The sequence below is a fragment of the Temnothorax curvispinosus genome, unplaced genomic scaffold (genome assembly GCF_003070985.1).
Source record: "Temnothorax curvispinosus isolate PA1 unplaced genomic scaffold, ASM307098v1 QBEX01004244.1, whole genome shotgun sequence".
Taxonomy (NCBI): Eukaryota; Metazoa; Arthropoda; class Insecta; order Hymenoptera; family Formicidae; genus Temnothorax; species Temnothorax curvispinosus.
The window spans coordinates 352254-376954 of NW_020214024.1; the positions used below are offsets into that span (position 1 = coordinate 352254).

Genomic DNA, 24701 nt, shown 5'->3' on the forward strand with positions numbered 1-24701 from the left:
AAAAAATTTTTGTCTGATGGTCCTTCTTATTACTAGTTTTATATATATATATATATATATATATATATATATATATATATATATATATAATATATATCATGCGACAATTAGATAACGAAACGTTTAGTTTTGTACCGCAATTGCAATTTTAATTTCAAATTATATGTCCTATCAGATTCCAAGCTGATGTCCTTTCCGATCCTTTTCTCCGTTTTATGATACTCCGTATAGGTTACTTTATGTATCTATATAATAAACAGTTTATGAAATATTTTGCAGCAAGATGTTTACTTTCTGTTGCAGCAAGTTGTTTCGTCGGTCAGCAGAACGCGCATTCCTTGCTCGTGTTAGTGCTGGCGCCGCAATTCGTCTACCTATCGTTCGGCGCAACGTTCCTTTTAATTGGCTTGGCGACATTGGTGTTACCACGACGGCCGGCGGTGACGCCGACGTCGGCGTCGATGTCGACGTCGACATCGACGTCGTCGTCCTCGTCGACGGCGGCGGCGGCGGCGGCCGCGGCGGTTTTAACGGCGCTAACGGCGTCCCACGCGAATCCGCTGATGCGGCCGCAGCGCGAGATCCCCGGCAAATCGTCCCCGGCTGAGATTCACCGACGGCAAAAGCAGCTGTTGACTCGCGTCGGCATATTCGGCTGCCTTTACGCCATCCTGACAATTTGCCTCGCCAGCACGACCTTCTACGAATGGTGGGGCAGGGAGACGTGGCTTCGAGCCCCGGAACCGTCAACGGCGCCGCGCATTCCCGCTCGGCCTCTCCTACAGTTTTTCGTCTTGCGCGTAGTGGTGACCCTCGGGGCCGGCGTCATGGCCGCCGCGTGGATCTGGTGGCCGGAAGTGACGAGCGCGTGCCGAAAGCTGCCCCACTGTAAGCAACCACCGCACAAGTGCCATCCGGTGCCCGTCGTGCACTGTTACAACGCTGCCACCGCCAGCAGTCCCATACCTCATCAGATTCATCATCTCGCTCATCTCACACCGCCGCAGCATCCTCTGTTGCATCAACACGCGACGATAGTGAATTCGCAGATGCCACACAGAAATCATAAGAAGCATCGGAAACACCGAAAGCATTATCATTCGGGTAGCGAGACGCAAGTTTGAACGATAGTCACGCAAACGCGTCGCAATGCAAATATTGCAATAGTTTGTTGTTCATTTTTTACGTATATGTACCTAGTGCCTTACGTATCTTTGGATATGACCCTGATGATAGCCGGTCACTTCTGATCTTATCCGACCTAGGTAGTCTTAGAATTCCATCCAGAGCCAACGATAACACGTAGCATCTGAATTGTTGCGCGCAACGATCTTGAATGTAAGCTCGGACTGCGAATTGCGAACACCGCCCATAGAAACGATAGAAATGTAATGTATTTGCCTTGTATTTGCCTGCCAACTTTTTTACGTAATTTTTACACATAAAATCATCCATTCTAAGTTATTTAGCATCTTAATTAATGGCCATACACGTTACTTCGATAATATAATTGTCCATTAATGCGTCTCTTTCAATTTTGTTTCATATTGTAGTTGTAACACGATACATAAATTTAATGGCATTTCTCTCCAATTTGTAAATAGAATCGCGTGCCAAAGTCCTGTAGAACTTAATATCCTCGTCGCAGGATAACATAAAATTTTTAATCGCGTCGCGCTGAACAAGCGAGCTTAACGTTCTCGCTTTCGTTCTTGTAGATTTATTGGAAGACTTATGTATTTCGTATCAGCGACATATCAGCGTTGTCGTGATATAGCGCGTAGCGCGTCTTCATTCGCGGGTACGCCCAAACATTCGTGGGTACGAGAGAACGGTCGATGCTAAATTTAAACCTCGAAGAATCGTGGAATAGGGGCGGAGGGGAAGAATACGTTTGTTTCGATCTCCGTCCTCCTACGTCGTGCAACGCCATGATCGTGTAAACTGTAAACGCATATATATGTACATACATACGTATAGGCTGCGTTCCGATATTCACTGTCAGTACTGAAAATTTTAAGTTTACGTGTCGTAAACTCGTAAACTATGGATTTTCACTAGTGATAGTGAATAGCGGAACGCAACCACAGATACAGAATACTGCGTATAATAATTATAGGACGATCGCACTTAATTCTGTGATGTACAATTTCTAGCGGTGCGATTTTCATATGCAACCAACTTTAACCGTTGTTAGGAAATAAATTTGACTCGTAAAATGTCAATTTTCTTTCATTATTAGCACACTTCTTTATTCCCTTGTAGATAATAACAAATTTTAATTTTATAAAAAAAAAATATATATATATATATATATATATATGAGAAATAAATACATTTGATTATTAAAACAACAGATTATTTAAACTGATCGTTAATGTAATATATAATACAGATGTTATAAAAACATTTATATGTTATAAATTATAAATACATTCATATGTGTGTATATATTTCTATTCAATTAATTATGTATGAAAATAACGAGATTCTTTGTTTAGCCAGTTATCCTAGCCATCCTAGATCCTAGGTTATGTTGTAAGAGAGCGAGAAAGAGAATGCGTGCAGCACACAGAAGTCAGGTGAGAAGTTGAACAATTGAGAAAAATAGTGATATTATGTATCATATGAACGAACGGATATTGATCTATATTGAAAAATATTGAAGAAGAAGGTGATGAAAAGATTGTTGTATTTATTTCAACAGAGAGAAGACGAAGACTAGGAAGATTTGATAAAAATTGAGGTTATGTATGTATGAGGTTGGTTGTGAAACGAAAGGACAAGACGTTACTTGAAATATAATATATTATCGAATATTATATATTAAGAAAAAGAACAACTCGAACGTTTTATACCGCTAAATTGACGAAAGAAGCATGGATTCTGAGTTCGAGGAACTTTCGCACGACACAAACATACGTGCTAGACTGAAGCAGTTCAGTGAAGCAGCCTTCAAGATCCAGGATATGGTGGAATTGGCCAGCGATCCTTCACTGTTCGATAAACTTTCCAAGCCAGATAAAATTAAATACAACTTGCTATTATCCTATAGTCTCAATAGTTTATTCTGGATGCACTTGAGAGCCGAAGGTATGCAAGACGTGTAACTTTCAAAATATAAGTTAAATAGCTAATTTACATTTACATTTGTACTTATTATTATTATGAATATGTGTAGGGATCGATCCATCAAACCACCGAATCAGATCCGAAAATGAGAGACTGAAGAGAGCGATGGTACGAGCTAAACAAATCAGCGATAAGAATACACTTATGCCGCGGATCAACAAAGATGCTGCTAAAAGATTTGTGAGAAATAGCTTGTGGGAATTGAAGCAAAAAAAACACAAGAGCACGGAGGAGAAAATTGAAGAATCTGAAAAATCTCCAACTTTATAAATACTCTATTATATGTATATTTTATATTTATATAAGATCTAAACGTACTCCCTACATATGCGTTTCCTACCTTTTTGCTTTTATTTGTTGCTACAATTAATATTTTCATATGATTATTTATTAAAGAAGTAAGGTTTATTTTGCGACGTTTAAATTATTAAATGGATGATAAAAAGTAAGAGAAATCTAGGAAGGATGCCTCTGCCACTAATATGGACTATGGACGTGCCAATGCGCGATTAACACGGAAGGACTTTCTAATCTTTCTATCGCTTCGTATCGTGCGTGAATTAAGAAGCATCATTGCATATTGCAGATATTGCATCATTTGAATCATCTCCGTTAATCATTAAGTATTGCAGCGGAAATACTGCGTTCACGTGGTGTCTGTCAACTGCCATCAGTGTCGTCACACTGGCCAATGCCAATCGCGAGACGCGGGTCGCGGTCGCGGGACAGTCTCGAGAATTTCGAGACTCTCGAGTGCTTTCGATTCTCGAGTTTCAAGTCTCGACCACTCTCGAAGCTTTCGATTCGACGGTGCTTCCCGCTGCACGAGCGACGCGAACGCGAACTCCGTAGGTCCGTAGTCCCGTCCCGAGTCCCGACTCCCGACTCCCGGTAGTCCGTACTCCGTGCGAACTGCGAAACAGCGCGAATCGCGATCAATCGCGAGACGCGACATTGCGATTGAGCAGCTGAGCACCATGGCAGCCCAGTGGATCCGCACAGCAGTAAGTAGGTGCCGCGAATCGCGCCATCCGCGAAATTACCCAAGGAACTGTCGTCGTCCTGCGTAATCCTGCCCGTCTCTACGTCCTCGGTCCTCCTAGCCCCGAGCAAGGTTAGAACTCCTCGAGCCGACCACGGTCGCACCTATCGTTCTACCGTTCTACCATTCTACCATTTTCCATCTCGCCTTATCTCGCCTTCGCTCTTACGTCTTACGCATACCCTCTGTGTGTGTGTCTCTCTCTCTCTCTCTTTCTCTCTCCCTCCCTCCCTCCCTCTCTTTCTACAAATCTATCTTCGTCGCTGTTTCTCCGCGATATAGCTTAATGTTCTAATTCCGTCCAGCCCCCCGTTTTCCCCATCTTAACGGTCCTCTCCTCTGCATTGGGAAACCGGATATTCTAATCGGCATAATTTCGGTGAATCTTGCAATTTTGAACGTGCACGCTCGTCGGGTCAACGTAAAGATCGTTCTTTCATACTCCGTTGAGTCCGTGGCACGGAGAATCACGGAGTCTCACCGGCATCCTGTCGGAATTTTTCCGGTCATCTTTTTAAATCGTTACGTACGTCGATATCAACAGATCTCTTCGAAAATCACCGGTGCACGGCTCTACAGCAGCAAGGTACACAAATGCACCCTTATTCCTGGAGATGGCATCGGACCCGAAATTTCCGCTGCCGTGCAAAAGATCTTCGATGCCGCCAAGGTGAGATACATTTGTGTTTTTGCTAACGCGACAAGCGACAATATTGACCGACTCGTCACAGACACAATAGATGCCACTATTTACTTGACTTGTATACACTAGCTTGTAGAATAATCACACCTCCGACTTGTGCTAACACCAACTTGAAGGCTTTTATTTTACTTCTACTCTTATGTATATACAAGCTACAAGTCCGTCCAACGATAATATAATTGACGTATTGAATGTAGACTTCAGTGAATCAAGAATTATTAACAAATATCTTTTTGATTATAGATTTATATAACTTGAAGAAATTAATCTTCTGTCACTCTAACTGGAATATTTAGAATAATAGTTATTTATTTTAATGTTATTTATTTATCTTTCGTTCCTCTGAAATTCTATGGAATTAGAAGAGGAAATTTTTTCTATTGGTTAAAAACATCTTTCTTCACCACTAATTAGCTTATGATAATCAAAAGGCTTAAATTGCATAATATGATTACTCACGTCATAATATCTCTTTTAACAGTATACACGTTTGATATTCTTATCTGGATGCGTTATTAGTATAAATATATACTTTTTTTTTGCTTCTTCTAAACAGGCTTCTTTTTATCTTTTATAACAATTTTTTCTCAATTTATAAAAAAAAAAAAACAGGTGCCGATAGAATGGGAATCAGTTGACGTAACGCCAGTAAAGGGTCCAGATGGCAAGTTTGGTATACCACAAGCGGCCATCGATTCAGTAAATAGGAATAAAATTGGTCTTAAGGGACCTCTAATGACTCCAATTGGGAAAGGTCACAGATCTCTCAATCTTGCGCTCAGAAAGTAAGCATCCCGGAATTATGTGCAATCAAGCGTAATTTAAATTACGTCCGCGAGATACGCGAGTATATCGGCATCGGCTGAATTTGTACAATAGCGCAGCTGTAACCGTAATATCACGATAGGCGCGCGCGCACACGTGCTCCTTTGGTTTTACGCTGCTTCGCTCGCGAAATAAAATGTACGCGTCTTATATCGCCCTTTGTAAAAATTCGCAGGGAATTTAATTTGTATGCCAATGTACGACCATGCCTATCCTTGGAGGGGTACAAGACACTGTACGACAACGTCGACGTCGTCACTATCAGAGAAAATACGGAAGGTGAATACTCGGGTATAGAACACGAGATCGTAGAAGGCGTTGTACAATCTATTAAGTTAATCACCGAGGAAGCCTCTCGTAGGGTAGCAGAATTTGCTTTCCAATATGCCACGGACAATAATAGAAAAAAGGTACTTGCAAAGTCGAGATATTCGCAAACGGCGAAGCGCCGTGGCAAGTGTGCTTGCGTGTGTGTGTGTGTGTGTGTGTGTCTAATCAGACTAACTAAAATCGATTTCTTTCATAGGTTACTGCTGTACATAAAGCTAATATCATGAGGATGTCGGACGGTTTGTTCTTGAGGTGTTGTCGAGAAGCCGCACAAAAGTTTCCATCTGTCAAGTTCGAAGAGAGGTACTTGGATACAGTTTGCTTAAACATGGTACAAGATCCAAGCCAATACGACGTGCTCGTCATGCCTAACTTGTACGGTGATATCTTGTCTGATATGTGCGCTGGACTCGTCGGGGGCCTCGGTCTGACACCCAGCGGGAACATTGGTCTGAACGGAGCCTTGTTCGAATCGGTACAGTTATTACAAACATATAAATAAATTTTACATTAATTTTTTTTACTTTACGTGACAAAATGGTAACGTTGATTGTGCAGGTACATGGAACGGCGCCCGATATTGCCGGCCAAGATAAGGCAAACCCCACGGCGTTATTGCTCTCCGCGGTAATGATGCTCAAATATATGGGCTTGACCACGCACGCCAAGATCATCGAGCATGCTGCTTATGACACTATTAAGGAAGCCAAGTATCTGACTGGCGATCTAGGCGGCACTGCCAAGTGCAGCGAGTATACCAATGAAATTTGTAAGAAAGTTTCCGCGCAAACCAAATAAAAAGGCAGACATTTTGTTGGCCCAACGTTGAACTGCCAAATACTCGTAGACGTCGTGCGTCCACAATGAAGGGATCGCTATTTTTTACCATCTGTTGTAGCGCATGCAGTTTCGTGCGTGCGTCTCCATTATAAACTCGCACGCGGACGTGACGGCGTGCGTATCGTTAAGTATTTTTTCAGTCGTCCACGGGTGCGTTCGGGGAGACGCTAATAGCTAATAGCGCTATTTAGCGCTACAAGTTGTTTGCGGAGCTAGATGGTAGCGCTAGCAAACGCTATCGTAACGTCACTGATCGTAATGTTGTAGGTCGTAACTGCGCGTTACTAACGCTTTCCTTCCGAGATAGTGCATTGGTAGCGGTAGCGTTTGCGAGCTCTACGAACAGTGGCAGTAAATTGTTTGCATCTGTTTATCTGGGAATTAATTTCAAAATTTTCTGTTGTAAACGTTGACCTGGCTACAAATATAAAATGGATCATACATATAGAAATATACTCCAAGTACTGCTGGTATTAATACTTTTTTACGATCTTGCTCTATTTTACTATTTGGTTAGGCTTGAAGTTAGGCGTGGTAGCGAGCTGCCCGAACGCACCCTATATGTGTGCATGAAGATTTTCTCCCTTTTTAGATAAATTCTCTCGATTTAATTTGACTTGATAATTCGACTTGATTTCAATGATTTGTCAAATACGAAATTGCATTTAACTTTCTTTATAAATTCATCAAATTCATAAGAAACGCACGTGCGCCATCGTTACTATCGTCTATCGACTGCATCGACCGACCACGTTTCTGTATATAACCGATATAATACATCGCGTTTAGATTGTGCAGAGATAAGGTCTTTGTAGAGATTGTAAAGATTATAGCCATGTAAATTAAATAGTAGAAATGCTGTATCATAATTTTAAAGAAGATTGTTATGCGAGACGTATGTCTTACAGTTAGACTAAGAATAGTTGAAATTATTGAACTTGCGCAGTATTAAAAATAAAAGTTTACGAAATTAACCCAACCACATTTTATTCTACATCGCAAATTATATTGACCTTTATACACAGAGATATCTCTTAACTACGTAATACTTATCGTTACTTATCGATTTTGAAAATTCATAATTCATAACTTATATATCCTGAAAAGATTCAAGTTATCGATTGTGGAGAGGGGCGTATTTATACGTTTAATAATTTTCGCGCATATATATTTTTCCTTGATTTTATTATATAGCGACGTGAATAATAATTTTCACAGGAGGTAATCACGAAGGAAGATGATGATGATGATGATGATGATGATGATGATATCTACGGAAAGCCCTCTCGATCGTTCTTTATATATACACCAACATTACATAAGAAAAGAGGTGTATCGCTCCTTTCCTTCCCTCGCAAAGTGTTACGTTATAGCACTCATCCCGCGAACACTTGATAACTTGCCCCTACCCTCGCTCTTGTCGTATTCTCGTTCTCCACAGATTCTCGACGTCACGACGATATGCTATGGTGGGATTGGCCGCTACTGCCGCTGAGGAAAATTCTCAAGTATGAGAAAAGTTGCCGGCCATATTTCACCGGTGGGGCTGGAAACGGCGAAGGAAACGGCCAAGGAAGGAACGAGACGAGACGCGAGACGAGACGAGACGAGGAGGGGACCAAGTGTCATCTTCGCCGCTCGTTAATTCCTTCTGTGATTTATCGCGATCCGCCGCGATCCGAGTGAGTAATAACTAACTTCTCCGTTCAAAAATTCAAATATTACATTTTCCTTTAGATGAAGATACGGCGTCGTACCGCCGTATCTTTTTCATGAATCATGGTATTCGTATTACGCCGAAAAAAAAATCATATATATAATCGCGCGTGTCGATTGTGAAGATTGTAACAAATTAAATAACATCCAATTCGTATCCAATTCCTTAATTTTAAATAAAACCGTGTTCGCGGGTAGACGCTTGGTTTTTTTTTACATCCAGAAACGACGTATGACGTATATCTCACGTGTTATTGATTCTCAAACTGTGCGACATATGACATTAAACGCGCGCGTTAAAATGCGTTTTAAATCCGGCAAAACCCTCAATATAGCGGCGGAATTGATAAACCGTCGACCGTCGTCATACCATAAACGCTCTTGTCTGCACGATGTAACGCCCTGTAACGGTGATGCTAACGAGTGTCTACGAGGCCGTGCGACTCGTGCGAGTCGATGCAAGAAGCGCGATGTGCATCAGTGCATAGTGCCATGCATATAGTGTATATAAGCTGCGGGCTGCGGCGCGGCGCGACGGGGTAGGTGCACAAACTCACAAAGGTCCGACACTCCCAAGCCCAAAGCCCAAGTGCGGAAAGCGCGCTGCGCGGCGCGGCGCATGCATATTCAACGGGGCACGAGGCACGAGGCACGAGAGGCACGAGGTACACGCGGGGCCACACCGCCACACACCCACCAAGTACGGAACGGGACGTGTGCGAATGCATGCGTGCGCGCGTGTGCGCCGCATCGCAGTCATAGGAATAATAAAAATTCGAGGGTTGAAATTATTTAGATTTATGCCCGCTCTCTTGTCGTCGTGCCGTCGTACCGTCGTGCCGTCGCGCCGGTGACGAGGCGCGATTCGATTCCGGGGAACAAATTTCATGCATTATTCAGGATCCGGGCCCGGGCGATGCAACTACCCCGGTCGCAATGGAAGCGATCCTCTCTCCAGTCTCTCCTCAACAAAAAAAGTCGTTTTTTAATCTCTCCTCGCGCCCCAATAACGCGCGTTGTACGTTGTACCTCTCACCCTTCGATTATATTCTTTAAGGAGCGGAAGACGCGGCGAGCTGCTTTACGCGAAACGAATCCAGCGCGTCGCGACACATTCGCGGTTCCATAGGTACACTTTGGAAGAAAAACGTCCATTTTTTCGCGGACGCATTACGAGTTACGAGACGTTTGGAAATCTTACTTCAACATCGATATTTCATTCATCCTCTACGACCTCTACATTAGAGTCATTAGAGAGCGATCAGTCGAATATTCTTTATTCATAAAACGATTGACGTTATCAGCTGTTATCACCCGTTCAAGTATTTCTTTCTGCCGTGTTTCGCGTACCGTTTACGACCGTAGCGTATCCTGACGTAGTGCTCGCGCGCAATTTTTTCCGGCTGGACGTATTTGGCATTTCTCTCGTTAGTCTCGTTTGAACGTATTTACCTGCAGACTGCAGAGAGATATTCGACAAGTGTCGTCGCGGCGCGAACGGTAACATTTTAATCCCGCCCAGGCGCCCACGCAAGAACGTCACGCATGTTTAATTACGTGTTTCTGTGCGCGACGACACGATAATCGTCTTATTCGCGGATTAGCCAGTCCAACATCTGTCAGTTCTGTTACCACTCTGAAAACTTTTGTTCCATTATCCTCGCGGACTCTTCGCGCGTCGTATATGTCGTATCTTCGAGTCGAACCCGGTGCTATCTCGTATTCGGATATGAGCTGCGCTGTTCTCTTTGTAATCGCCGTCTCTGTCGCGAGCTATGTCGATGGCGGAGTTTATTACCTGGAGAATGTAGACGGGGTGCGAAACAACGCGATCTATCCGATCGTGGAACAGCAGGCCTCTCGCGATCTGGACCTGGCTTTTTCCGCGGGAGATCCCCTCGAGAACGAGAACGAGAACGTCGGCGTCGTATCTCCGACCAGAAAGGTAAACTTAAAAACCTGAAAGCTATTCCTGCATCTAAAACGCATAAAAGAATATACAAAGGTCACAAAGTCCTATGTTACGTGTGTACGCGTTACTATTTTTCGTATCTTTTTCCTTTTTTGTGACCCTCTGTTCTTCAAGTGAATCTCCTATATGCCTTATATGCCCTGTGTATTCGATGTATCTGGACGATGTAAATTTAAGTTTGACAGTTCTATGTCGACTTGATCAGATATACACTCTCGTCGCCCCGGAAAAGCCGTATGTCGAGTTGAGCAAGAACGCGGATCGACCGGTCGCGTACTACAGATTAACCGAACCGGCTACCAGAAGAGGCAGCTTGGACGACGTCATTCTCGTTCCGCAAGGAGGCCGGAACGTGATGAAGCTGAACAGCAACAATAAGGGCGAAGTGATCTTGGAGCTTCGCGTCATAGCTACGCACGATAGCACGTAACTCGCGCGTTAAACGTAAACTTTTATATTTCATTGCGATTTACGAGGAAGCGCGAGCTGATAAGGGACGAACGTTATGCAGTTAAATCGTATTGCTTTTATTACGTTCAACTTACAACAACGAGTACTTTCTATCGATACATATAGATACATCGGGATACTATTATAATATTTACAGTACATATCACATGTCGACGTCGCATCGGAGCGACGTTCACTCCGATGAGATCTTTAATGCGACCCTTTCATTCTCGCCAAGACGTGATTCGTAGTCTTCGTCTTCTTTTTTGATTGTTTAAATTGCTTAGAATGTATAATGGAATCAAATCAGGAAAGACAATTCTATAAATGTTGAGAGAAAATGTATAAGTGCGCGAAAATTTTACAAACATCTTCAATAAATAGCGCTAAATTGCGATAAATCACTGTTAGAAATACGAGAAATAGTGTATTTATTCGTACGAGAAAGAAAGACGTTTTTGCACGAATAGAATTTACATAAAGCGAATATCTTTCGAATCGTCGCGTCGGCGTCGTACGGAAATGTATCACACACGTTACGTGCGTACGAAGCAAGTCCAGTTTTGTGCATAGTCCGGCGAGTCCTATTTCGCCTGAGGTACTATATTACGGCGAAAGAATATCATCGCGGGTGCAGTTTCGAAGGTGTTACACGAGAGAATGCGAATACCAACACTACTACTATTTTAGTGATTAAAGTGGAAAGACCGTCCGCGGCGCGCCGTCCTTTGCAAATTGCGTTCGTTTCAGGTTACAGAGTACAGGTATAAGTTATTATTCCGTTACTCGTGACGTTTGCTCGCTCGACGAATCGTCCTTCGGTTCTTTCACGTAGTCTACCACTAGCTCGAGACCGATCAGAGCCCGCAAATCCTTTCTCTCCTCTTCGGAATTTGTCGTCGTACTGCCGGAATCCTCTACCTTCGCAGGGTCCTCGCCAGCTTGAAAAACCATCACGATATTACGAATGTTTTATCGCGGTATACCGTATATATATATATAGGTATACGTCTCTTTAAAATATAATAGCGAAGACAATGTCTAGCACGTATCTCACGATCAAAATATTGGATGAGCAAAAATAGAAGGAGTATGCTTTTCAAAGTCTTAATAACAGAAGACACGCGCCAATATAGAGTGTGATATTTCTATTATCTTACCGAAAATACTTTGAAACATATATCACCGATGTCAAGCAAAATTGACGACGTTTGATCCTAACCGAATACGCAAAGATTAAAAAAAGCAGCGACAGTAATTGGGGAATATTAAAGAAAAATAGGTGAAAACGCGCAAATGCGATATATATTCTACCTTGGTGCGTTTCCTTCGACGTCTCCTCGTTCTCCATCGACGCGTCCGTTCTGCAGGTCTTGATCTGCTGAATGTCCTGGTACGTTTTCATGAGGTGTTTCAAAATATAATTGGTACCCCGCGTGTTTTCCGTGTCCGGATTCTTGGACGTGGTGGCTTCGTCGCGGGTAAGATTCAACGGCCGATTACCGCACTCCTTGGACTGCGGCACGCTGAAGGCCGAGCAATGTTTGCTCTTGAAGGATAGCTGCCGTTCGCTCGCGTGCTTGCGATCCCAAATGTGGCCAGAGACGCGCAAGTCTATGAAAAAGTGCAGGGGATCGATGCCGGGATAGGATTGCGGCATCGGATACGGTGGGTACCACAGAGGTCCGGGTAGAAATTCCGCCGGGCTGGACACGCCGCCGCCGCCGCCGCTGCCGCCGCCTCCGGCGCCGGGCAAAGCGAAGCCTTTCACGCCCTGAAGGACGCCCTCGCATCCTCTGCCCGGCATGCCGGGCAAGAAGGGGCCTATCCGCGACAAGTCCAACTTTTTCTGTTCCGACACTTGCAGAGGGGATGACACCTCCTGACCAAGCGCGATGCTCTTCGAACGATCCTCGTAACTCCTGCCGCTGTCGAACGTACACGTTCTACCTCCGCTGCGGTCAACCTGGTGGTGGTGCTGCTGCTGCTGCTGCTGCTGCGAATCCTCCGGCTTGATCTTCCGCGTTTCTCCGCCAGGGAAAACGTTCTCCGGCGGCTGGACCTGCTCCAAATGCCGCGGTCGTTCGTCGAAGAAACTCTTATTACCGTGCCGCGGAACGTCGGTCTTGTTCTCGTCGATGGGTTTAAGGATGTCGCCGCCAAAGTTGGGTTTCTGATCGAATGTCGCGCCGACTTTGTTCTCCATCGTGTCGAGGTAGGTGTCGGATCGCTTGACGTCGTTCTCCAGACGAGTGTCCGACGGTACCTGAGGCGTTTGCTGCTGCGCCGTCGAGTGATAGTACTTGTCCGAATGCTGATGATAATGATGGTGATGATGATGCGACCGTTCCTTCGTCGTGAGCTCCAAAGGCCTGTCTCGGGCGTCTCGCCAGGATCGCTTGCGGCGTCGCGGCGCGTTTGGCGTACCGCCGCCGCCACCACTGCCGCCACCGCCACCGCCGCCACCAGCCGACGATGCTTCCGCTTTGGCCTGCACGAAGGAGCGTAACATTTCGCTGAAGAAGAAGCTATGAGGTGTCAGCGGCACGTTGTACAGATACGGAGGAGTGGCCGCCAGTAGACGAGAAACGAGATCTCCGCCCGAAAGGGAAGCCGGAGTCTTCAGCGTCGATGGGTCGCCCGTGGTCGTCGTCATTTTGCCGGCTATTTGGTAAAAGAATAATCTCTAAGATTGGTACGTGCATTGTCATCAGATTATCATCGGATACTCGGCGTATCTTGGATTAACTTCAATTTATAATATATAAGGTAATTTAATTGAACGCGCGCCATCTCGCCACGTCCGCGAATCTTTTTCATTTATTGCTATTTCAGCTACAACGTGAATTGCGGATCTACGATGCACGCATCACACGCAGCGAACTTTGTTCATCATAACTTTAATTCTACTATTTTTATTCCACTACTTTTTATATGTCACACGTTGGTTTTATTATCTCTGTCTGAGATTAACAAGATTTTTAACGAGTTATATAAAAGACGGATTTTCGTATTTCATTTTTCCCAGTAATCGTGAATATCCTGCAAGCGACGCAGAGTAGCGCGTCGTTTGACAACATATCGTGTAATGAGTGTGTACGAAACTCGCGTACAGGCTCGATTCGCCAATGTGGAAGTGAGCTACCATTGTCTTCTGAAATTAATTGAATGGCTCCCGGCCTTAAGTCTAAGACCAAGGAAGAGCGGAATCTACGGTAGGGCGGGATCGGCGGGATGAACCAGCCGCGTATCGCGTCATCCATTAAGGAATACTAATTTCTGTCAACTACACGTTCGCTTTCGCCCGTTGAGTATGAGGGATATATTTCTCGCGCAAATTCGCGTTGACGCAGGCATTTCAATTGATATCCTTACCCGCGCTCATCATTTTGTCTTTCCGCAAATTCTTGCATTGTATAAAGATCAGCTATTAAAGAAGGATCGTTATTTCGCCGTTGCATTCGCATCATACGCGATATACATATATGTTTCCGTTGATTTTTACAGCGAAGAAATGTCTATGTAAGCAGAAAAGATAAATTATTCTTTGAAAATACGATAATCTTGAGGATAATTTTGGTTTCTCAATTTCATGTTTTTAGACGACGCGAAAAGATGATGCGGATCGCGACAGCAGACAGATAAAACTCTTGCGGCGCGGGGACCACCCTGCAGTCCCCGTCGCGGTCGTCGAAGAAATATTTCTTCGTAATAGAGAGCAGAGGTTCCTGAAAAGATTTCAACGCGGAAAGACCGAAGAGCAGCGAGACGTGGAAAGCAGGGAGAAAGAGAAAGAGGAGATCTGTATCCGCGCGTCCGCGCGTACAGAGAGAGAGAGAGAGAGAGAGAGAGAGGGATCGGGCATTGTTTCGGTCCATTGTTTCCCAAACAAACGGCGTCCACGTTGTTTCGTCAGGAGATATTATGTTCAGCCAGACAGGCAGGACGAACGGGAAATGGACTGCTGTCAGTTTTACTCTTCGTGATAAATACCCATTGCCGCCACCGCCATAATTCCGTCCATCCGTATTGCGCGATACACGTCGAAGTTATAGACGCGATGACAAGACTGCGCGTTTCTCTTTACGTATTAAAAATTTTCTCGATCAGCCTCTTTAACTCGATGAAATCTCGAATCGTAAAATTCAAGTCATTAAAATTGCGATTATTAAAATTTTCGTTACTTTCATCACTTATTTTCCCGAAAAAAAAAATGAGATTGTGTTGTTTTTTCGGGCATTCTCGATTTCCCGGTAATAGTTGACGATTACGCGAGAGGCGTTCGCCTGGAGGAAATCCGCAAGAGAAAATCCTCCGGGGCATCGCGGCGATTTTTTTCTCGCGCGGAGACGCGGAGACTCGTTTAAGAGACAATGGTACCGGTTGAAGAGCTTTCCAAAGATCGTAAAGGGACTTTACGGGACGACTTGATATTATTATTCCGCTCGAGGCGAGCGAGACGATGGAGGATGGAGCGCGCGGATCACTCCGCACTCCGCGGCGACGTCGACGACGCGTCGTCAGGGTCGTCACCGTGGAGAGGAGAGACGATCTCGATTTCACGCGGCGCGCGAGGGAAGGCCGGTTTACGATTCATAAGACAACTCGGCGGATTGAATTAAGCTCGCTCGCGTTGCGGCAGCTGCCAGTCCCGTCACCGGGACCGCTACCGGGCGGGCGGCGCGAATCTGCATAATCCCGTTCGCGTCGACGATTCTAATTGGCGGATTGTTTCAATCTCTGTCGCTGCGAATATTTGCATTCGCGCTGCTCTACCTCCCTCGGCCTGCCGCCCTCGTTCCCGCCCCCTGGCCCTGGTACCCTCTGCCGTCAGCCGTCACCCTCTCCTCAACTCTGATCTCGCATCTCGTATCTTTCTCAGCTCTCTTCGTCCTCTCGTTGTCGTCGTCGTCGTCGTCGTCGTCTCTTTTTTCTACTCCTGTAACCTCCTTTCGGCATTCACTTTATCGTCTCTATCGTCCCTATCTCTCTCCCACCGTGAGACGCAAAGCGATAGGAGATGAAATAATGAGCCACACGACGCGTCTCTTATTTGATTTTTATATTCAACTTGATAAGATATATATTTCTCTCCTTTCACTATATTATCTTTCATATAGACTACACGGACTACATGGATTACACATGGATTATACAGAAGATTCGTGCAGTCTGTCTATCATTTTGATCAATGTAATTAGACATTTCATCAAGATCGCGAGTGTCATTCGTATTTACCTCTTTGCTAGAATATGGTATTTCTTATAAAATTGTAAAAGAAATATTTTAACCCAATTGTCGTCATCTAATTTGCAGCAGCCTACTTTATTTCGCATTGTTATAGACACATCGCAGACGTGCGCTTCTTCCGCTCAAGAGCGCAGCTCTCGACGCTTTCGATCGCTAACCATTTTCACATTATTTTTTATAGTTGTCTTGTCCAAAAATATTGTTTAAAAGTATTTTGAAAATATTCCTTGTTGTATTGCATACGGCATACGTACACGTCCTAGTCCAAAATACGTACACGCGTGTCCTGGTCCAAAAGTATCTTAAAAAATCAGTCCGCTTAAGAACTTGTTATTTTGAAATCGATAAGTCCAGCATCAACTTAATCTTGTCGAAATCGATATGTAATGCATTACAAAAAAATTGTGATGTTAAAAATAGCTTTACGTCACTTTTAAAATAAGTAGCTAGCTCAACTACGCGCATCACCATACATTAAGTAATGTCTAATTGTAAGTCTAAAGTTTAAAGCAAGTTAAAATCTCGTATCTTTTTATACCGATTATCTTCACACTTCAAAGTTAGCGCCTTCAGCTTTTTTTTCGAGAAGAGATGCGCAATTCTTTTATTATTCACATAAATATTTTTATTGCAGGGCGCTCTCGCAGCTCACAGCGCAAGCTCTCGACGCTCTCGTCCTTGCTTTGCATAAGAAGAAAAAACCGTCAGTCGAAAAGCAGAATCTGAACTTTTTTATGGTTGAACTCTCTGCGTAATTCAAACGTCCTATTCTTCGTGTCACACGAAGGAACCTGCTCGCCGAAGGACGAGATCCTTGGAGATGTTGCGCCCCCAAGAAATAAAATAATCGTCAGACACGCGTACTCTTTCGTCACTTCGCATTCGAATGATTTTTTTTATACCTTTTGACACTTTGCTATTATTATCACTCAACAGTCAACATTATTTATTTAGCACGCCTTGATAAATTTTCTCGAAATACAAATCAGAATTAAAAATTCTATAGAGATGTATCTACATAGCGTAAAGGATAAAAGTACTGAAAAGAGAGATATGAATGCGCGTATAGATGCGTTAATATTAGACAAAGTGTCTAAAAAATTGGAAAAATTTTACATTCGAAAAGAGACAATGTCGATTTAATGAAACTATACCATTTAAATATCATTTCATTTAGTGTTATATAAAAAATTAAATCTCTTGGCGACTTGTGAGACCCGAGGGGATAAGGATTACGGCCACGTTATGCGAGAGATCGAGCCACTATCATAGACAGAGGTAACCCCACCAAAGAATGCACGAATGATTGTTACGCGATGAAAATTATTGCGACCGTCGCACGGTAATCACACGTTACGTGCGTTATACATATATTCTTGTATATGAAAAGAAAACAACGCGTTTGCGGAATCGATCGTTTTGATTATCATGCAGATGCGATATGCACGGCAGATGTTTAACGGGAAGGACATGAAATAGCCAATTAAGCGGTACAATCGCGGCGTCATTAGACGGTGCGTATGACGCGTAATAGAGGTGTAACAGAGAATCATCATCACGTCGCTTCCCCCGTGAGGAAAGATATTTTGTCTACGTTAAAAAGAAAGAACGCTACCTAAAATTATTTCACTAAATTTAAATACCAACTCACGTAAGTGTCGTAAATAATTTAATTAAATCCCGACTCGCGAGCAAACAACGCGGGCTAAAGATCTTTCCGTCTCGAAACACGTAATCTGCACGATAGTTTTCGTCATGACGAAATCTAGATAAGATAAAATGGTGCATGTAACTTGTAACCTTTGCGCGCTCGATTGCAAACGTGCGCTCTTTATTTCGCGTTAAACTCTTTGGCGCTTTTCCGTGCCGTTGCGCGAATTATCGACGACATACGATGACACGCGGCGAAAGAGCGGTCCAGCGGTTCTCAAGGGTCGCACTCACCTGTACGCGCGACGACGGCGAGAGCGGCGGGATCCTCAAAGTTGGCGCCGCTTCGTAAACGATGATACGCACGACGATTTATCGGTCAGCCGGGATCTATGGTAAGACGCGATTTATGGATCCCTCCTCGTTCGTCCAAGGATACGGCACGGAGTCCGACGCCGACGCGTGCCGCTGGCCGTGGCGGCAAATGAGATAATAATCGGAGGACTCAGTCACTCGTCGTCGACGGCTGCGTGGCAGTCGGGATGGTTGTTCGACGATGGTGCGGTGGCGGCAGCGGTAACGGTGGCGGTGGCGGTGGGGGTTGTATTCCACCATCCCTTGGCGACCGTCGCGGTCGGCGACGAGGGTGCGAGAGAGTAACGGGGGAGCGCTGCCTGCGGAAGAGCACGGGCCGGGGGACGAGAGAGGTAGTGGAGGAAGAGGAGGTGGCGGAGGAAGAGGAGCAAGAGGAGGGCTAGGAGGCGGGAGGGTGGTGGTTTTTGAGATGATCCGGCCAATCTGCGCATCATTTCCCCGATGCATCCCCCCCGCACCGAGCCGCGCGCGTAGCGGCAAACCGGCGCGGATTCCGCACCACCGCAAGCAGCGTGGAACCGTGGAAGCCCTGTTGAATGCCACATTTCGAGGCAAAGACGAAGTAGGAGAGAGAGAGAGAGGGGGGGCTGCAGGCTGCGGGGAGGAAGCGAGGGAGGGACCGCGGGTGTTCGCGACGTGAAGAATGGAACGGGAGGAAGATAGAGACAGATAGAGAAAGAGTAGCGCGCAACGAGAGAGCAGGGCGGCACTAAAAAGTGAAGAGGGAAGAGTAACGTCGAGGGGGGAGGAACTGGCTCTCTCTCTCTCTCGCGGTAGCGCTGCTAGGGGAAAAAAAAGTGGAAAACAGATATAGGCGAGGAGGAATCTTTCTCTCTGGCGCGGCGCGACGGGGCAGCGGGGCAGCGGGGCGGTGGGCGCACCACCGCACCGTTACCGCGACCGCGGCTCGTTCCTCCGCTTCTCTGTTCCGGCGTGTCTCTTCGACAAGGGTACGTATGTATCCGATACGTACGTGTTTACACGTCAACGCGAAGGGATCGGATCGGGCATGCCTCCGTCTCTAAAGCCGGATGGAATTGAAAAATCCGCGTTTACGAGGGATGCAGGATGCAGGACTCCATCTTGCAGGTAGGATAAGATTTTTGTCGAAACGTCCCTGACCATCGCTATCGTATACTTTTATTACTTACTACTTGCTTCGTACGTCAGTCTTGTGGAAATAAGTTTTCCAAGAACAAAGAATAAGAGAATGCCCCTTCTTTCCTCTCAAATCTTCTCCTCTTTATTTCAGAAAATAATGTATTAATCCCACGTTCGATTTAATATCTCTATTTATAGCTGTATATATTCGCGAGAGGCGAATTGATCCCCCGCGCCGCGCCGCGCCGCGCGCATTCTAAATTCCGACATTCTAAATTTCGTAATAATATCGATCACAGTCGAGCGCTTCACGCTTGGATTAGATGTTAAAGGATATCAGGGCTTTCTCCTCGGTGCGTTACGCGCGCGACAGAGCTCGCGGAACCTTACACGGAAATGCACGAGCGACGTACTTTTCAACAGGAGAATCGTGCACGCATGAGCGAATGTAATACAGCTCAGCTCCGTCAAATTCGTTGGAGATCGAAAGAGTACACCCGCCGCGCTGCACCGTATTGCCCGTATTCAACGTCTGCGAGATTTATAAAAATTTTCTACGTCTCAAATAATTGCCAAATATAATTTTTTCTTCTAAATAAATATTGTAAACTCTGCATGCCGGCTAGATCATTGTACATTTTATTTGCAGGAATTTGCAGGAACGAGTCTTCCTATATATGACACTGATAGTCCAAATCTCAAAACTACGTCAGCGTCATTAGAATTAAAGAAATGCTCATCTCGTAGCGTATGTATACGTGTCCGTACATGCGTGTGTATCTGATTGTGAAATAAATAATTTCGTTCTTTATTTTTAAATATTCCTTATTTTAATAAATAATTGGGCGACGCACGTAAATTATTCCGATAACATCGAGCGTGTTTCTTCGAAGGTGGTAATTAGTTCTTTTGCAACGTGCGAGCGGTCGATTAATGGGAGGGAGATAAATAATGCGCCAAAAGTTTATCGCGGCGCGTTGCGCGCATTTATTATTTACCGAGACTTTTCCTGCGGCGCGCAGTCGCGTTCTCTTTGCCCGATACAAAAGCTGGATGACCACTTACGTCACACCGTACGTGAAACGATGCTACGTGGTCCGTGCGCGCCGCGAGCTAGGGGTAGCAACTATAAGCAACGCGTGAAAGCGCTCGCTCGGTCGCTCGTCGCTCAAGTCGGCGCTCCGTTTCTACCCTTCGCTCCCCCGCCTCCCGTCTCCCGCCCCTGCTTCTCGTCGGCCGCGGCCGATTCGACGTGGACCCGTGGACGAGGACAGGCTAAATCCGTGCACGCCACGCACCGGCGACACGTTCCCGGACGTTCAGCTCATTAATTATGTAAAGAATTTCTCAAAGTTGTCTCTCTCGCGCATATCGCGACTCTCGCGCTAAACACATGATTCGCCGGATTCTGAGTTTTATCTTTTGTCAAATTTTCGAGATCAGTTTTCTAGATAATAAAGCTAGCGCGAAACGTTATTCTATGCCATATATCTTCGTATCTTTTTCATGCGGAATCATCACTTTTCCGTGATGAATCGTGCCACCAGTTGCGGACAGATTGGATATTTATAATAGCTTATATATCAAGAGCGCATTTTGAATCACTTTCTATCTGACGTACGACGTACGTTCTTTCGACGATGAATAACTCTGAATAAATTAGGGGAGAAGGATAAGACGCGCGCGCGTAGCGGCTTGGCTGCTTGCAGCGCGGCGATTCGAAATCGCTGCTCCCAAGAGAGAAAGACAGGAGGAAGAATGAGAGGAAAGGGGGACACACACATTACGGGAGCGATCGTGAATCCGCTCCCGTAGAAACAGCTCATCCTTCGCGGCCGAGCACCCTAAATTTCAATCGACGATTCGACCAAGGCACCAAGAGTCTCTTCTGACTCTTCGGGCTCGAGTGCCCGAGAAGATAACACGAAGAGGAAGAGTGAGCGAAATGGAGGCAGAGAGAGAGAGAGAGGGAGAGAGGGAAAGAGAGAGGGCGCAGGGGAAACACGTTGCCCGAAATTCGCCTCGTCGCGCGTTCGGCGACTGGATACACTCTTATTTGTCCCCGCGGCAATCTGTCCCCGACTGCAACCCTTCTCCCAGCTTTCTCAATACCATCCGCTACCGCCATCGCCGCCACCACCACACCTTTTCGGTCGGCCCCTGCAACCCCAATCTGCTCCCTTTCCGCATTCCCCAACGCCAGCCTCCGATATCAGCCGTCTTCTCTCGCAAAACGAAGAGAGCGCGAAACCGCCAAGTCTCACGGGAATTTTAAACACCGACGATTCGTCTGCAGTGCTCTTTTTCTTCGGTTTTCCATCTTCTTTCTCCTACCGCCCAGTCTTCTTTCCTATCCTCTCGACCGTCCTTCTTTCTCTCAAGCCCCGGTAGGTGGAATTCGAGAGCGCGCCTCTCATCGATATGGGTGCTCGGTACAATACAGGTACAGGCTAGATCTCTTTGATATCCCCGCCCTCGCACCCTTCTCTCCTCTTCTCCAGCTTCACTCGCAGCGTGCGAAAATTGAGGACATCATTGGCCGCCTCTGCCTCTCCCGATAACGCTGTCTTTCAAGGACGCGCGACATCGCGCGCAAGAGTCGAAAGTCCGATCGCGTTCATTCCCTATCCATAAATCCATACCCTCGCGAATTAATCCAAGCTTAGTGAGCCACGATTGAGCGAGGGTGACGCATTATTCCGTGATAATGTGCATTTAACGACCGGCTCTTGTAAATCAGAAACTCTGTGGCGTGAGACGTGAGACGTGAGACCACTTTAAATATATCTTAATTAAACGTCATCTAAATGTCGATGTTTCTCGCGTAAATCTTTCTTCGGATACGTCGTGTATGTCGGGTGTCGGGTATGTCGAAATGATGAAGAGAATGGAAAAAAACTAGCAAAGATACGGCTTTCAAATATTGGGCTTTGTATTTAAAACGTAAGAGAGACGCGCAGGAACACATAATTTGCGAGGTTCAGCTTGAAGACGCGTCCACGTCGAAAGTGATTCTTGCGAATCACGTCGACTCAACGTCGAAGCTCATTCTTACAACTTACAATTTACAATACGATAGCCTCTCCAGAGAAGCTCTCGATTCTCGGTCGGCCGGCTGACGGCCGCGCGCGCTCGTCTAATCGAGATTTATCCTCGTTGTTGCGCATCTGTCACTTCGCGCGCACCGAGGGCGCGTAAAAGAGGCGCGCGGGAGAGAGAGGAGTGGAAAGGAGAGGAGAAGGCGGTTTAAGAGAAAAGGGTGAGAGATGAGGAATCACTCGAGCCGCGCGCTCGCAGTGAGAGCTCGCAGCGGGATGCGTAATATTCCCGGGAAGTAAAGCTCCCGAGAATTTCAAGTTCCCCCTGCTCACCCTCCCACCCTCTCTCTCTCTCTCTCTCTCTCTCTCTCTCCCACTTCCGCACCCACTTGCTTCTCACGTCTCCTCCTTCCCCGTCACCGCCTACCACTCGTCCTCTCTCGCGGCAGGCAGAACGGTAGGTAGAGAGTGGCGGCCGCCCCTCCGACTACGAAGGGATGCAAATAACTGGTGATAACAACAGATAGCTCTGCTGTACGGTACGCCTGCCTGGAGCTGGAGCCTGCCGTGGCGTGTGGGTGACTACGATGATAGTAGTGGTCGCCGATGGTTTGGGTTTTGACGAAAGGAAGGGGGTAGCGTAAGAGAACCAAGCGAAAACGGGGGCAACAGCGAGAGAGGAAGGGGAGTGGGAGGAGCGGGAGAATCAAGCTTGAAGAGTAGGCCAGGGGGAGAGTTGAGGGACAGGCAGGCAGGCAGGCTGAGGCAGGCAAGCAGGCAGGCAGGCAGGCAGGCAGACAAGCAAACAGACAACCAGGCAGGAACCGTAGAGCCACGAAAGAGAAGAGGTATAGTAACGCGATGATGGTGGTGGCGGTGGCGGCAGCGGCAGCGGCAGCATCGAAGGGAGTGTCGAGGGGGTGACAACAGAGACCGGATGGAAGAGGCAGAGTAGATGGAAGAATGGTAGTCTCTCTGACGCCGTCTCTGTCGGTCCGGTGTTCCAATCGTGCCTGTCTCTCCTCCTCCGTCCAACTGTATCCGAGTCTGGTAGAAGGGTGCGAATTGGAGCGATGAGGATGAATCGTCACGCGAGAGAAAGAGAGAAAGGGGGGGGGGGGGGGGGGAGAGAGAGAGAAAGGCGAAAGAGGGGAAGGGGTCTTACGGGGGTGGCCGCAACCGTGGGCTCGGCAAAGGGGGGAGGCAGAGGATGCTGGGGGACGTCACTCGCTGTCGCATCGAGCGCGAGCGATGAGTGGCGCGCGCTCGCTCGTCTTTTGTTTGCGATACGATGCGACTGCCAGCCTGGTGACAGCGATGACGTGGTGCGGCGTCGGGGGACGACACGGGGCGGTTCAGGATCGGGGAATGGTAGCGGCAAGGGGGACGAGCGCGCGCGCGCGCGCGCGCCACTGGAAGGGGGCAGAAGCGCCCCGCGGGGGGTGGAGAACGGGGGTGGATGGAACGAGCCTGGGTGAGAACTCTCTATCATAGAGCTACGCTACACTTAACGCGACCCACGCGCACGCATGCATGTACGTACGCACGTACGCATGCACGTACATACATATACACGTACGTATCATGTGCGCGACACCCGCGCGGCGCGGGGCGCTGGTGGCCGTAATCCTTCTCCGGCCTCCGGTCCTACCGCGCGTTTCCCACATTGGGTCCTTGTTGTCGACAGGTTGCCGGATACGCGTCCTGCGAATCCGCTTTGCCCTCCGGTGCGAGAGATGCGATGAGCTCGAAGCCGCTTCGACCGTCGCGATCTCGTCGCGATCCTTAAATATCACTAATGCGCGCACGACTGCGTTTATCCAGAGATAGTATAGGGAAACTTTTCAATTGTATTCATTTATTTAGAACGTAGCAAAGCTCTCTTATTGCAATTTAAACTACGTGTAAGAAGATACAAGTGAAGAATTTTTCACAACTTAATACACTCGATTAAATAAAGAGAAGAGAGATGGAGATTCGCGCTACGAAATGCGAATAGCTACCTCCTTTTCGCACATCGTTTTTTTTTAACGTTGTATAGATAAATGATGTTACAAAAATAATATTTTGCACGTAATATTGTCACAAGGTATTTATTGCTCCATCCTAGAAAAATTCACTTGGAACGTAGAGAAAGCGATTAACGCGAGATATCGTGTGCCAAAAATAGTAAATTACGATATAATCTATAATCTGATATTAATATAACGGAATAACGAACAAACATTTTTCAAAAGTATCGGACAAGATTTTGATGCAGATTTGCGTTTTAATTGA

At 46.2% G+C, this 24701-nt stretch overlaps 5 protein-coding genes and 1 long non-coding RNA gene across 9 annotated transcripts in view; 4 read left to right on the top strand and 2 right to left on the bottom strand.

Moving 5' to 3' along the window:
* LOC112453253 (frizzled-4) overlaps positions 1-2225 on the top strand; it is an 11600-nt gene extending 9375 nt beyond the window's left edge. For all 4 annotated transcript variants that reach the window (XM_025013874.1, XM_025013875.1, XM_025013877.1 and 1 more), the window contains exon 7: positions 304-2225. In XM_025013874.1, coding sequence (XP_024869642.1) covers positions 304-1124 — 821 coding nt within the window. In that variant the 3' untranslated portion in view covers positions 1125-2225. The remainder of the gene's footprint in view (positions 1-303) is intronic.
* LOC112453258 overlaps positions 1-4712 on the bottom strand; it is a 10523-nt gene extending 5811 nt beyond the window's left edge. The window contains exon 1 of the long non-coding RNA XR_003040588.1: positions 4176-4712. This is a non-coding gene — a long non-coding RNA (uncharacterized LOC112453258). The remainder of the gene's footprint in view (positions 1-4175) is intronic.
* LOC112453257 (nuclear nucleic acid-binding protein C1D-like) lies at positions 2497-3540 on the top strand. Its single transcript, XM_025013882.1, has 3 exons — positions 2497-2582; positions 2708-3093; positions 3182-3540. The coding sequence occupies exons 2-3, from the start codon at positions 2880-2882 to the stop codon at positions 3400-3402; spliced, it is 435 nt and encodes a 144-aa protein (XP_024869650.1). The 5' UTR covers positions 2497-2582; positions 2708-2879; the 3' UTR covers positions 3403-3540.
* LOC112453255 (probable isocitrate dehydrogenase [NAD] subunit alpha, mitochondrial) lies at positions 3983-7851 on the top strand. Its single transcript, XM_025013880.1, has 6 exons — positions 3983-4136; positions 4719-4844; positions 5490-5662; positions 5878-6112; positions 6229-6507; positions 6591-7851. Exons 1-6 carry the CDS (start codon positions 4110-4112, stop codon positions 6828-6830), a joined length of 1080 nt encoding a protein of 359 aa, XP_024869648.1. The 5' UTR covers positions 3983-4109; the 3' UTR covers positions 6831-7851.
* Positions 7852-10040: 2189 nt separating this feature from the next.
* LOC112453256 lies at positions 10041-11008 on the top strand. The gene is made up of 2 exons (XM_025013881.1): positions 10041-10533; positions 10766-11008. The coding sequence occupies exons 1-2, from the start codon at positions 10273-10275 to the stop codon at positions 10988-10990; spliced, it is 486 nt and encodes a 161-aa protein (XP_024869649.1). The 5' UTR covers positions 10041-10272; the 3' UTR covers positions 10991-11008.
* Positions 11009-11066: 58 nt separating this feature from the next.
* LOC112453254 lies at positions 11067-19092 on the bottom strand. Its single transcript, XM_025013879.1, has 3 exons — positions 18205-19092; positions 12325-13674; positions 11067-11951 (listed from the first exon to the last, which is right to left on the bottom strand). Exons 2-3 carry the CDS (start codon positions 13664-13666, stop codon positions 11785-11787), a joined length of 1509 nt encoding a protein of 502 aa, XP_024869647.1. The 5' UTR covers positions 13667-13674; positions 18205-19092; the 3' UTR covers positions 11067-11784.
* Positions 19093-24701: the final 5609 nt, after the last annotated feature.